This window comes from Cherax quadricarinatus, chromosome 42 (genome assembly GCF_038502225.1).
Source record: "Cherax quadricarinatus isolate ZL_2023a chromosome 42, ASM3850222v1, whole genome shotgun sequence".
Lineage (NCBI taxonomy): Eukaryota > Metazoa > Arthropoda > Malacostraca > Decapoda > Parastacidae > Cherax > Cherax quadricarinatus.
In genome coordinates, this window is record NC_091333.1 from 13681532 (window position 1) to 13696772 (window position 15241).

The 15241-nt window shown below is 41.8% G+C and overlaps 1 protein-coding gene across 3 annotated transcripts in view; it reads left to right on the forward strand.

The window, feature by feature from the left end:
• Positions 1–15241, forward strand: part of LOC128695658 (membrane-associated guanylate kinase, WW and PDZ domain-containing protein 1) — a 118009-nt gene that overhangs the window by 24352 nt on the left and 78416 nt on the right. Inside the window, exon 2 of one of the 3 annotated variants that reach the window (XM_053786421.2) lies at positions 2519–3041. The exons of the other annotated variants lie outside the window; for them this stretch is intronic. Coding sequence (XP_053642396.1) covers positions 2519–2661 — 143 coding nt within the window. The 3' untranslated portion in view covers positions 2662–3041. Of the gene's footprint in view, positions 1–2518; positions 3042–15241 lie in introns of those variants that run through there. 3 annotated transcript variants of the gene reach the window in all.

Here is a 15241-nt window from a genome sequence, read left to right on the forward strand (position 1 = left end):
GAATCTGAAACCTTACATTATTTAATCCAATTGTATAATTACGTGCTTTGTCCAGGCATGGTGGAGGGTGTAAACATTGTGGGGGTAAGGGGCGCTACTCTGGTACCTCTACGGTGGGGGAGGGTGAGAGGACCTGCCACCCTGCCATTGGGAAGAGCAGGGAGACAGGGCTTGCCAATGGGAACATCAGGGAGGAAGGACCTTCCATGATACCTGTAGGTAGATTAGGGATGGGGGACCTATTACCCTACCTGTGATAGGAGGAATTGCAGAACTGGAAAACGTACGGAGAACTTTCACTGCTCGTATAAATACAGTCAGGCATTTAAACTACTGGAAACGCTTTAAGCCCGTTGATCTGTATTCCTTGGTTTATAAGTGAGAAAGGTGCATCATATTATACGCTAAGAAATTCCTGGAGGGATTTATCCCAAACCGCCACACAGAAATCACTCCATTTGAAACAAGAGGATTAAGTGATGATGGGAAATACCTCCAGTTAGAAACTGGGGTGCGTTGAGTGTACTAGAAGACAGCTCAGTACGCGTAAAGGGTTGATCAAGACTTCAGCACCCTCCCTTCATACATAAAGGAAATTAAAAACAAACTTTGGCAGTCTTCCAGAGGAAACTCGATAAATCAGCTGGGCTTTTTTGGCATATGTTGGACTGTGCTCGGCTGGCACTAAGAGCCTGGTCAATCAGGCCAGCAACCAGGAGGCCTGGTCTATGGCCGAACCATGGAGATTGTAACCCCCGAAATCGACTCCATGAAGAGAAGATCTGCCACCCTACCTGTTGGTGGATAGGGGAGAGAGGACCTGCCACCCTACCTGTTGGTGGATGAGAGAGGGAGGACCTGCCACCCTACATGTTGGCGGATGAGAGAGGGAGGACCTACCACCCTACCTGTTGGTGGATGAGAGAGGGAGGACCTGTCATCCTACCTGCTGGTGGATGAGAAAGGGAAGACCTGCCACCCTACCTGTTGGTGGATGGGAAAGAGAGGACCTGCCACCCTACCTGATGTTGGATGAGAGAGGGAGGACCTGCCACCCTACCTGTTGGTGGGAAGGGAGGGGGAGGACTTGCCACCCTACCTGTTGGTGGGTGGGAGAGGGAGAACCTGCCACCCTACCTGTTGGTGGGTGGGAGAGGGAGGACCTGCAACCCTACCTGTTGGTGGATGAGGGAGAGAGGACCTGCCACCTTACTTATTGGTGGATGGGAGAGGGAGGACCTGCCATCTTACCTGTTGGTGGATGGAAGACGGAGGACCTGCTACCCTACCTGTTGGTGGATTGGAGAGGGAGGACCTGCTACCTTACCATTGGGGGTGAAGGAAGGAAATACTGTAGCTTAATATCAGTTGTCCCTACAAGGCAGGAGGCTTGGTACTGGTAGAGGGGTCTTGTTACAAGAAATTTGAGCTACCATCTTACTTAAATCAAGCCTGATTTCCTATAATTTCTCAGATGCTACGTGATCATTATACGTTTAACCTTTCCTCATCAAATATAATCAACACGATGCTAGATTTAGTGCTGATCACACATACAATCTATAGATTGAAACTGTATGGCAGACTGTACTGAAGGTCCTGTCAACTTTAACACTGGGAGAGCTGCAAGTGCTCTTGTTGTAATCCACTCTCGTGGTAATACAATGCACACACTATTATAATTAATAAATTGACTTCCATCTTACAAATTGAACCGTTTCTTATTCTCTCTGCTCTTGGGCATATCGAAGCTGCAACCAGTCATTGGCATTGCTCTCAAGCTTGCTAAAGCTACAGCCACAATCGTTCTCATTGCTGTCAGGTTTGCAGAAGCTGTAACTATAGATATATGATCGTAATTCCCATATCTTCATTACTTCTCTGAATAGCCCAAGATCTGAGTGTAACAGACTTGCTTCTGGAGCTAGACATATTTGAATGATGTAAAAAAAAAATCAAGCAAAATATTTGTTGATTCCTCCTCACATAGAGTAACAAAACTAATCATAGTTGTTTGTAAATGACACATGTGTAGCAACGGGAAAGCTATCATATAAATAGTATACAATATCGACAAGTTGTTAAAAACAGTTGCAGCATAGCGACCTTTATTGACGGAACGTTTTGCCTGCGTTGCAGGATCCATCATTCAAATACGGAGATAAATTACACTCTTGGAGAGATCAGCTGGGTAGAAGACGAAGTAGACGAATGGTGAGGTAACTTAATATGATCAGTCTGTCACCCTTGGTGTAGATAATCATCTCTGTATGTATGTATAGTGTTCGCCAAGTCCGTAGTCCTGGCACGGGTCTCAATCTTGCGATGACCCGTCTGATAATCAGTCTCTCGTGGCGAGCGGCTTATATATACATATACTGGAAGGTGAGGTGTAGGTGCATGGAGATGAGGTCACAGGTGAGTTGGGCCTGCTTGTGGAAGTAAGCCATATTAAACACTTGATAGTAAAAAGAGTTGCGGAAGACATCCCTTGTATGAAGATTCCATCATATTGCAGAGAGGCGTGGTCTGGGACCGGGCCGCGGAGGCGGTGACCTCCGGAAGAGACTCCAAATGCTGCCAAGTGGGATGGTAATATTGAATTTAGGCAAGGACATTCAATGCAAGCAAGACATCGAGCAAGAGAAGAGGCATCGATGAGCTAATATGGATTTTGCAGCCAACATTTAGTCCATTTCACGATGTCATTTGTCTTGGAACCATGGTCTAGCTAGGGGCGCCACATAACTAAGCACCCTTGCTCAAGAATAAAAGGTACAGCTGTTTCATCTATGGTTTGTTTTTGACTACAACTGTCATAAGTTCCTTCAGCGGCTTGATGCGGCTAAGGTCAAACCATGTTTCAAGGTTAATGCCGGATATATTTGTTATGTGTCAAATTTAATTAAAAATTATGATTTAATGTGTATATTGTCATACTTAGGGGTACTAGGTCCCATATGAGTCTTTTATCAGGATCTCGCCTGGATAACGGGTCTGATTTCAGAGAACACTCTTCTGTGTTCTAAGGAGGTTTACGATTATATATTAGGGAAATAATGGCTAAGAGTATTTCCTGTGATTGTGATGCGTCATTTTAAATCATTAAATAACACTTTTGTGGTGTTCTGATTTCTCACCTCGACATGTTACCACCAAAGAGTGCAAACTGATAGATCCTCCTCTTTAATATATACGCTAGTATAATACTCCATTCATTTTTCACTTGGGTATTTCCTGTACTACATCCAAATTCAATACTTTCCACTCCTCTCCCCGTTTATTATCTATATCTTTCTATCTACCAGAGCAAGTGTTTAAACATGCACACTCCAACCCAAACTAACATGGTTGTCAGCTGCAACGGTCAGTAGCACACGCCAGATATAGCAATGCATGCTGCTGCTGTGTCACAGTAGTACTGCAGTTGTGTCATTCCACCCAAAGCATCTTAGATTATCTTATAACATGTCAGGTGACAGACGAAGCATCAGGTGGCCATCTAGTAGGGCCTCTGATAACGGAAATATTACCAGAAGTTGCCTTCATATCTAGGAATGACATCAGAAGGTGTATGACTCCTGCCGTTCATATTCAGTTTGCTTAATGACATTATTAGCTGAAAGATGATTGCGCTGTTATTGCTCTTGTCTGATCGTAAGTTTTACTGAACCTAGCTTGGTCAGTTTTGAGGTGCTGTCCAGATGGTGTCCCCTTAATATGTAAAGCGGGTCAACGCCTGCCGGTTCGGGAACCGAAATCCACATCACTATAATGCCACAACTGTTGACCCTTCGGCCACCCATCAAAGTATTGCAGATAACATGCAGCAGAATGTGACCGCCCCCGTTCCTCCCTTAACTGCTCTTGTATTCTCGTCGGTGCCTCATTTTCCTTCAGGAAAACGAGATCCGATGTTTGGAAGAAGAGTTTGTCACACTCAGGCCATAATCAAACTCTGCACCTCCTACTCCAGAGTCGCCCAGGACTCCCAATGCCCAGTAGTGCCCTTCTACACACTTATTCCAATATCTAATCCTTTTGCAGTTCTCAACAATGTCACCTTCACTGCTTCCCAACCTTCAGTAAACAGTCTTCTTCCGTAGTCCTGTTTATTTTATGACACACTGCAACTCCCAAGACCTCCAAAACTGTTTTCCTCGTGACCACGCAACAACATTACCATTCTTTCGTAAACTACTTTCTCTGACCCACCACCTAAGGATGCTGAACATAGATGAATTTCTAACATGATATTCGCTATACGCAATTTATTACACCATATGCTGTGTATATTAAGAAAGGGATACGCTGGATTATTTAAGCACGCTACAGTAGGCTCTGTGGACATGATAGTAGAGCCTAGGATTCCGCTTTCATCAGAAAAAAAACAAGGTTTAATATAATTTTGGTTTGTCAAACTTTCTATGCCTTTTCATAAAATATAGCAAATTTAGAAAAAAAAATGTAGTTTCAGATTGGAACTAGCAGATCCATTGCCCATCAGTCATCACACTGAAATCTATCACGTTTTAGAGAAAGTAATAGTTACTGAACTACACGATGTTGCCAAGACCAAGAATAAATTACGCTAACAATACCTTTGGCAGTGCATAACATTGGTTGTGCACTGTCACGTTGCATTGTCAATTCACCAGAAACCAAATTATTGCACCAACCTTGATTTTATTTTACCTCTTGCACTCTTCCCCTCCCCCCACTGATCCATACTCTTATACACTCCTGCCCTTCACTCCCTCCCAATCTCCGCATATTCCTCTTTTAACGCATCTCTCCCTACAGCGCTCTGTGACCCGTTCAGGTTTAGCGCTTAATTGGATTATATTGTTAACCCGTTTATTATTATTATTATTATTATTATTATTATTATTATTATTATTATTATTATTATGCCGGGAATGGTCTCATGAACCACGGAATTGGAACTGCCCTCCCCTTCCTTGCATTGAGCTTCATTGCCTTCTATTCCGCAAATGTTGTGTGACCCCCTACGGGTTTGACGCTTCCGTATAGTAATGAGTTTTTTTTTTTTAGTGTATCAGTCTTGAAATGTACAGTGTATGGACTCGTTAGTTTGACCTCTTCCTTCCCACCCTATATACGAATAAAGCTATGGAAAATGTCAAATTACTACATAAGAACAGGGGAATGAAGTGTATAATAATCATACCATACTTAAGGTGACAATAATGTCGACTCTGAAAGTGGTGCTTTGAAACTGGTGAAGGGTTTTGGTTCACAGAATTTGAACTGATCTCCACTCTGACAAAGCCCAGTGTCTGTGAAGAGCTCTTCGTCTAAAGAATTGGGCCTGCCCTCCCTTTTCCCTTAGAATTCGACTGATTACTTCCAATTCCTGAGGCGCTTTGTCTTCTACGGGTTTGGATTCCTTCCCTCCCTCATCATCTTGAAAGAAATAATTCCCATAGATTACGAAGCCGTCCTCCGAGCCATTAAGTCGATTCTTCACGTATAGTTTGCAGCACATTTCTGAGTTAGGTTAGGTTGCCCTGCATCCATAAAAAATAATGAATTATAATATACTGCATAGGAAAAGACGATAAAAAATGTCTGCAACTCGGACAGGAAACGAGCACCCACTACCCGCAACTACAGTCAAAATTACTACTGTTCAAGGCATCTTCAACAATCATCCATTTGACTTTTTCAATAGTGCCATGATGCCTGAGGCTAAAAGGATGGCCGTTATGCAGGATTTACAGGGCTCTTCAGTCTGTTAGAGCAGTAATTTTCATGTGGAGCGCTTAAAACCAATACCCGTTTTAAACATTATGTTAAACGGCTCAGTGACGTCTCCTTCGGCTAACAACCGAAGCCTCGGGTTCAAACTCGTAAGTCGAGATTATGGGCAAGTCTCTTTACAGAGATGATAACCTTGGTTTCACTGAGCAGTTAATAGGTATGTGGATGTTAACTGATTTTTGGGTCACATCCTGAGGAGACATGAGAGAGGTGGGGTTACTTGTACCTTACATAAATAGAACTGAGCCTCGAAATTATCAGTGGAAAGATAACAGCGCCCTTATTCTGGAAATTCAATGGCATCCTAAAAAAAAAAAAATAGGTTTAACACTTTTTGTTGTAAATATAGTAATATCAAAGGGTCACTGAGAGAGAGCCGGTCGTTGAATAATTAATTCATTGACCTTTTATTTCATACCTGTACACAAGGGAAGTAAAGTTCAGAGTGGTATATGATGGTGGTTGTAAAGAGCTCGTTGCAGGTGGTGGGTTACCAGTCCAGCACGACAAAGCTCTGTAACACCAGCCATTCAACAAAAGGCCATTCGGCGGCTTCACATTTACAACCTGAATTGCCCTTCAACAGGTATTTCTTGATACTCGTGAAGGGATCTTGATTAAAGGAATTGGAGCTACTCTTTCCTTAGATCAAGCCTGATAACTTCATTCCCCATGCGCTGTATAAGTAAATAATAATAATATGTCCTAATGATAACATTATTCTTTATATGTTTTAGCCAGTTTCTCTTCATACTCTGTTTGGGTTAGGCGAGGTTAAAATCAATAAGCTAATTTTAATTAGTTATAACAAATATTAACACCAGAGTAAAAACCTCAACGCCCAAGTATTTTTCGTCGACGGTTTTGAGTCGCCGTAAAATACTAACGTATCCATCTTAATTATGAGAATAGATTCACTTTATGTCGACCTCCTGCCTTCAAACTTTCATGTTCATTATTTCTTTACCTCGTTGTTTTTACCGACCATTTTTATAGGCAAAATTTGTATCTGGAAATTTTCAGGGCATGAGATTGGCTACGCCATCTCTTGAAAACGATAAATTCTTTTACCACCGTAACTTTTTAAAATTACCACTATCTTTGAATGAATAAAGGATTGGAGAACGTAAGGCGCAATTTTAGTCAGACGTTACGGTAATAATGTCATATTTCAAAACCCTCACACCATACCTATGTACCTGTAGCTGATTTCGAAGAATCCTTTTACTCTCTCAGTCTGACCCGAGGCCCGGCTTCCCTCTTGTCCTCATGGTACACCAGGCTGTTTCCGCTAGCGGCCGACACGCTCACATATAGCCCTCGCAGCCCGACTGATCAGGCACCTGGAAGAAGTAGTTGTCCACTTGACTAATAACTTCGTTCCGACAGTATTTATAATATCCGCCGGTAGTAGTATGAAGAATGATGGATGTTGGCACACTGTTCTCTAATTGTGTTTATGGCGCCAGTACTTTCCCGTGGGTTTGTTCTACACTTCCTTATCTCACTCCAGGAAGTTACGATATTCCAGAGATAATGTTATAACCAAGCTTAAACATACCCTTCTTGATGCCAGTGAAAGGCACTAAATCCAAAGAACTGTATATATGCTCCCGTACTTAGAATCACACCTGATTTTCTCCCACTTCCCAGGAGCTCTATGACTTCATGCGTTTAGCGCTTCCTAGCAATTATAATATAAAAAAATGTAGTCAGTAATTCCAAACTGATTATGATAATGGATTTCGACATAGAGCCTTTTAGATTCAACAGATTTTAATCGTGTTGGAGTGCAGAGTGGAAGTTAATTACTTAGAGTGAAATTAATCTGCATATATTGTTATAAATGAGCCGTTGCAAATAAAATGTATTTATCTCTATGTCTTACCTATCTGGAGTCGATTTCGAAGGTCACTACCCTCCCTCCCCCCAAATGCCGGTTACTGGCTTGATCGACAAGTCTGTTGGTCCCAGCTGCACGCTTAGCAAACCTTTGGCTAGTCTTCTCAACATACCACTACTGAATACATCGACTCCATACCACTACAAACTAGCATAGTGCCAGACAAGTGGAAAATGGCAAATGTAATCCCTATTTACAAAGCAGGGGGCAGGTCCTTAACTTCGAACTAGAGACCAATAAGCCTTACCTCCATAGTGGGAAAATTTATGAAATCAATTGCCGAGGCAATTCGTAGCCATCTTGAAAAGCATAAATTGATTAATGAATCTCAGCACGGTTTTACAAAGGGGCGTTCCTGCCTTACGAATTTACTAACTTTTTTCACCAAGTTATTTGAGGAGGTAGATCCATAGTAATAAATATGATATTGTGCATATAGACATCAGTAAAGCTTTTTGATATAGTCCCACATCAGAGGCTATAGAGGAAAATTAAGGCACACACAATAGGAGACATTTTTTCCAGGGTAGAGTTGTGGTTGACAGATGGGCAGCAGAGAGTTTGCATCAATGGGGAGAAATCAGAGTGGTAGTGCTGACTTAAGACCAAAAAGACCATTATTTTCTGGCAAAAAAAAAAAAAAGTGGTAGTCCCCCACCCTCCCTTCTCAAACTTAGCCCCCCGTGACTTCTTTCTCTTCCCAAAAATAAAAATGCCACTAAAAGGGTGGCATTCAAACTGCTAGACGCCCATTAAAAAAGATTTCCAGAAATGTTTGGAGAAGTGGCAAAGGCTCTGGGATCAGTGTATAGCCTCCCAAGGAGAATACTAGGTGATTATGTAAGCCTGTATACTGTATTTTTTCGGCAGTTTGGGAACTTTTTAATACTACAGTCTGTTCTCTGCCTTACCAATTTCTCAAAAGATTGTCCTTATGTCAAAGTTTGTCCTATTTTCTGCCGAGATCGTTAGGTTCAGTTCCTTCAACCTTTCCTGATAGAGCACTTCTGTTAGTTCTGGTACTAGTATGGTTTGAAAACTTTTCACCTTTTAGAGCTTTTCTAGTTGCTTGACCAAGTGTGGGCTCCATGCTGGGATTTCATACCTAATGATTTTCCTAACATACGTCGTATATAATGTTCTAAAGGTGTCTTTGTTAAAGTTTCTGAATTTTGTTTTGAGGTTTGCCAATTTTGCATATGTCGCTGATGTATGTGATTCTGGTAATGTACTTAATATAAAATTGACTTCAGGTCCTTTTAATTCCCTGATATTTAGAGTCTCTTTTTTTCCATGTTGTACTCTTGTCCAGTCTTCCCTTAACTCCTCCAGTTCACATGATCTAGCATTTGTTTAGCTACATTTGCATTGTGTTAGTCTCTCTCCGAAGCTGATCGCTGTCTTCTGTTCTTATATTTCGCATTAGTTTTACATCATGAGCAAACAGTAACACATGGGACTCAAACGCCTCTGGTAAGTCATAGGAACAGTAGCAGTCCTAATACTGATCCTTGCAGAGCTCCCACTTGTTACTCTCTCCCATTCTAATGTCTCATTTCTTACTCTTACCCAGCGTTATGTCATTCAAGTATCCTTGACCCACTGGTGCACTCTGCCTTTTAGCCCTTGCTGTTTCTCTAATATCTGGACAAATCTCTGGTGTGGTGCTGTATCACATGTTTTCCTACACTCCAAGAAGATGCCAGCCACCGAACCCGCTCTTGTTTTATGTTTGTGGGTCTGGTATAGAACTTTAACAAATCGTACGACAGGATTTTTTTTCTATCTCCAAATCGTCTCTACAAGTTCTCAGATATTCCTCAATTCACAATCTTCTCCGGAACTTTTATTATGCTTGTTAGAGATACTAGCCTGTAATTCAGTGCCTCTTGTCTGGGTTGTGAAGAGTGAGATGTGTTGTGGAGGGTATGAGGAGTGAGATGTGTTGTGGAGGGTGTGAGGAGTGTGATGTGTTGTGGCGGGTGTGTGGCTTGAGATGTGTTGTGGAGGGTGTGATGTGTTTTGGCGGGTGTGTGGAGGGTGTGAGGAGTAAGATGTGTTGTGGAGGGTGTGTGGAGATGTATTGTGGAGGGTGTGAGGAGTGTGATGTGTAGATGTGAGGAATGGGATGTGTAGATGTGAGGAATGGGATGTTTTAGCTAGTGTTGTTGCTACTGGCGTTTAGACGTTAGCTTGGCTTTTAGATACTGTTCAACCTGCTTATAACACGGAGAAAAGAACAAGTAGAATATGGACGCAAACGTCTGGGTCAGAGCCAGAGCCGTGAAGGACTGGAACTATAGGATGTTGAACTCCTCTTGGAGCTATGAGCAGAGTTAAACCTTCGACGATTGAGTAGAAAGTGTTCCGTTGTTGTGGCTGCTGTTGAGGATATGAGTAGTGGGATGTGTTGTGAAGGAATGGGGTGAGGATTTGGATATATGTGGAGGGTATAAGGAGTGGGGTATGTTGTAGCTAGTGTTGTGATGGATGTGATGAGTGGTGTGGAGTGGGATGTAAAGTGGCTGGTGTTGTGGAGGGGTGTCAGGAGTGGGATGTGTTGTGGTTGTCGCACCTTCTGGGGAGCGTCTAAACTTACGGCACCTGCCTGAATCGTGAGGTGTATGTGCTTTGGTGGTGGTGACGTTTGCTTAGTTGAAGAGAGAGCCAGGTGAGCCACCACTCTAGGTTTCCTATCTACCTTCCCACCCGCCCGCCTTCCTTCATGTGTGATTATATAAAAATTTTTGTGTTCGTGGGTGTGTAAATTATGGTGCTGAATGAAGTGAGAATTAGGGGAGGAAGTGTAAAATAAACCCAGTGCAAAATAAGAGAATCATAGCCACAATTAGAGAACACTGTGTCAACACGCATAATCCACTACAGTTGAATGTTCTTTCCACCAGCAGATACAAGAAATATTACCCTAAGAATGATAGTTTTCAAGAAGAAACTACACTCCAATTCAGACAAATCAATATCAGCCAGGTCGTGATAACGTAAAATCTCGCCGTGTGTGTGGATGATGCGAGACATTATATATGGGAGAGACAGCTAGAAACATACACATCTTTGTCTAAAGAACATATACACAACGTTAATAATGTAGATAAATGGTCCAGAGAACCTACATGATGATGAATTAGATATATGTGCAACACTTGGATATCTTCATTGTAAAAATGTTTCGCCAACCGGGGGCTTCCTCAGTCCAGTACAGAGAAGAATGGTTGAAGATAAGGAGGAGTTTGAGGTAATCAGTCCTGCAGCCTGGAGTCGATGTGATCAGTACGAGGTACTGTTATCAAGATTGATGGACCTGGGCTAAATTAGTGTCACGATGTTCGCGTCCTCATCTTTACATTTTTGGATTACAATTATGTGTATTATTGTTAAATGTCTACGAATCTGAGAGTTAATATATTCGTAAATGTTAGTGATATTAATAGTACATTTTTATGTTTTGCTATCCACCTGTACTAAGATAATTGTTGGAAAGTTCGTCTATCTTCTCCACACACTTTACATTCTTTCCTCTTGCTGTCTTGCTTGTGTGTTTTGATGCAAGTCAGAGATATCTAGCACTGTAGTTTGCCGCCATGAGTGGGCTCACAACGCCACTGTGGAACCTCCTACACCGTGAGCGTCCCAACAGAAAGCTAAACTTCGATATTATTCAGGATACAATCTCTTCAGTGGAGCCCCAGTACGATATTCTAAACTCTGATGCAAAGCCCACAGGAATAATATTCTTGACAAGAATTGTAAATCCTCTCCATTTATCACTATGGGAAAAGCAGTATTTGCCATACTTGCTCTTAAATAGCACACGTTTCGTCCACTAGTGTTTCCAGCAACTCTCCTACATCCACGTCATTTTCAAACACATATTGCTCATTTCAGCTTCACAAGAGTATATACTTCGAGGCCGTCAACAGTATACATGATCTTTATTAACAAAGGTCTTATTCAGGTCACAATAAAGTTCATCATATTTAGCGTCTGGATTCTCATACGTTTTAATTCGTTTGCTATTTGATTTTGGTTGTTTGCTCCTTATTATCCTATTATAATTATTAAAATGGTCCATTGATTACTGTACCATTGTCAATTAATCATTGTTGCTCCATATTATACATTCAGGGTATTTCTCCCACCTGTTCCTTGTTATATCCCTTCCTGTCCCTTCTGGTTTTCTCTCCACCTTCAGCCCATCATTTTTTCTCATAATAATAGCGTAGTTTCCTAATTTATTTTGGCTAGCTCCCGTTATATTTCACGATTCATTTTCTGTTGTTAACAGCATTACTCCTGTTGCTGCTGTTAATCAGTTGTGCTTTTAGCTGTTTTCTTGTATTGCAACTATAGCTAAGTTGCAAGTGCTGCAGCTGTTGCTTTCACTACTTGTTCAGTTAAATGTTCTGTAGTTTCTGCATTTATTGCTGTACTTGATCATGCATCATTAATTGTTTATTCTTAAGCTCTCGAATTTCATCTTCCTGCGGCTAGATCGGTGAATTCAGCTGCTGAAGGGTTTCTGAGACTGCTCTTGCTATTGCTGCTGTCTAGACTACTGCTGTTGTGGGGGCCTCTGCTGCTCTGATGCTGCAACGGCTGCTGGTGTTGCGGAAGTTGAGACTTCTGCTGCTTCCTCGACCAATACATGTGTGATTGTTGGTCAGTTTCCGGTTGAGTCACAAGGTGTACATTGCATGCTTGTGACCCGTTAACGCTGCTCTCCTCTGCACCCACCGCTGGAAAACCCCTCAACAGTGTTTTGCAGCAACCAAGGATCCAGTTGCCAGCGTATTCTCATTAAGCGACTGCCAGTGCTGATTTATTAACTCTCCTTTCAGAGTTACGAATATTATTTTCCTTGTATCACATTAGGTGTTAATATATTAGGTTACGATAAACTTATAGAAGTTATATTCAATCACAGATAAAAATAAAATAATACGGCCTCGTTATGCCTGGCAATGCATTGATGGAGCAACAACAGCAAATGTTCAAATCTACACTAGTACCACTGGTGGTTTGAGACTGGTCTGTAGCTGGAATCGGTGGTGGTGGTACGGGAGAGTCCCTCGGAGACGATTCCGCTCCTAAACAAAAGATTCCTTCTTCCTCTTACAGTTCATATGATTTATTATCCCTTCACAGTGCGTGAAATTATTCCTATAATTCATAAAATTCTTCGCGGAGTTAGGGTAGGGTCGGGGAACCGGGGTAAATTACCCCAAAACTACACAAACGTTTATTCTATATATATATATATATATATATATATATATATATATATATATATATATATATAATTATTTTTTATTAACACACTGGCCGATTCCCACCAAGGTAGGGTGGGCCGAAAAAGAAAAACTTTCACCATCATTCACTCCATCACTGTCTTGCCAGAAGGGTGTTTTACACTACAGTTTTTAAACTGCAACATTAACACCCCTCCTTCATAGTGCAGGCACTGTACTTCCCATCTCCAGGACTCAAGTCCGACCTCCCGGTTTCCCTGAATCCCTTCATAAATGTTACTTTGCTCACACTCCAACAGCACGTCAAGTATTAAAAACCATTTGTCTCCATTCACTCCTATCAAACACGCTCACGCATGGCCACTGTAAGTCCAAGCCCCTCGCACACAAAACCTCCTTTACCCCCTCCCTCCAACCTTTCCTAGGCCGACCCCTACCCCTCCTTCCTTCCGCTACAGACTGATACACTCTTGAAGTCATTCTGTTTTGCTCCTTTCTCTCTACATGTCCGAACCACCTCAACAACCCTTCCTCAGCCCTCTGGACAACAGTTTTGGCAATCCCGCACCTTCTCCTAACTTCCAAACTCCGAATTCTCTGCATTATATTCACACCACACTTTGCCCTCAGACATGACATCTCCACTGCCTCCAGCCTTCTCCTCGCTGCAACATTCATCACCCATGCTTCACACCCATATAAGAGCATTGGTAAAACTATATTCTCATTCATTCCCCTCTTTGCCTCCAAGGACAAAGTTCTTTGTCTCCACAGACTCCTAAGTGCACCGCACACCCTTTTCCCCTCATTAATTCTATGATTCACCTCATCTTTCATAGATCCTTCCGCTGACACGTCCACTCCCAAATATCTAAATACATTCACCTCCTCCATACTCTCTTGGTAGTAGGTTGGTAGACAGCAACCGCCCAGGGAGGTACGTACTACGGTCCTGCCAAGTGAGTGTAAAACGGAAGCTTGTAATTGTTTTACACGATGGTAGGATTGCTGGTGTCTTTTTATTCTGTCTCATACACATGCAAGATTTCAGGTACATCTTGCTACTTCTACTTACACTTAGGTCACACTTCACATACATGTACAAGCATATATACACACACCCCTCTAGGTTTTCTTCTATTTTCTTTCTAGTTCTTGTTCTTGTTTATTTCCTCTTACCTCCATGGGGAAGTGGAACAGAATTCTTCTTCCGTAAGCCATGCGTGTTGTAAAAGGTGACTAAAATGCCGGGAGCAAGGGGCTGGTAACCTCTTCTCCTGTATATATTACTAAATGTAAAAGGAGAAACTTTAATTTTTTCTTTTGGGCCACCCTGCCTCGGTGGGATACGGCCGGTGTGTTGAAAGAAAGATATATATATATATTTCATGCACTGGTCAGGGAGGTATACCATCTTTTAGGAGTGAAGAAGAGCAGAATGTAAGTGTGGGGGAGGTACGTGAGGCATTACGTAAAATGAAAGGGGGTAAAGCAGCTGGAACTGATGGGATCATGACAGAAATGTTAAATGCAGGGGGGGATATAGTGTTGGAGTGGTTGGTACTTTTGTTTAATAAATGTATGAAAGAGGGGAAGGTACCTAGGGATTGGCAGAGAGCATGTATAGTCCCTTTATATAAAGGGAAAGGGGACAAAAGAGACTGTAAAAATTATAGAGGAATAAGCTTACTGAGTATACCAGGAAAAGTGTACGGTAGGGTTATAATTGAAAGAATTAGAGGTAAGACAGAATGTAGGATTGCGGATGAGCAAGGAGGTTTTAGAGTGGGTAGGGGATGTGTAGATCAGGTGTTTACATTGAAGCATATATGTGAACAGTATTTAGATAAAGATAGGGAAGTTTTTATTGCATTTATGGATTTAGAAAAGGCATATGATAGAGTGGATAGAGGAGCAATGTGGCAGATGTTGCAAGTATATGGAATAGGTGGTAAGTTATTAAATGCTGTAAAGAGTTTTTATGAGGATAGTGAGGCTCAGGTTAGGGTGTGTAGAAGAGAGGGAGACTACTTCCCGGTAAAAGTAGGTCTTAGACAGGGATGTGTAATGTCACCATGGTTGTTTAATATATTTATAGATGGGGTTGTAAAGGAAGTAAATGCTAGGGTGTTTGGGAGAGGGGTGGGATTAAATTATGGGGAATCAAATTCAGAATGGGAATTGACACAGTTACTTTTTGCTGATGATACTGTGCTTATGGGAGATTCTAAAGAAAAATTGCAAAGGTTAGTGGATGAGTTTGAGAATGTGTGTAAAGGTAGAAAGT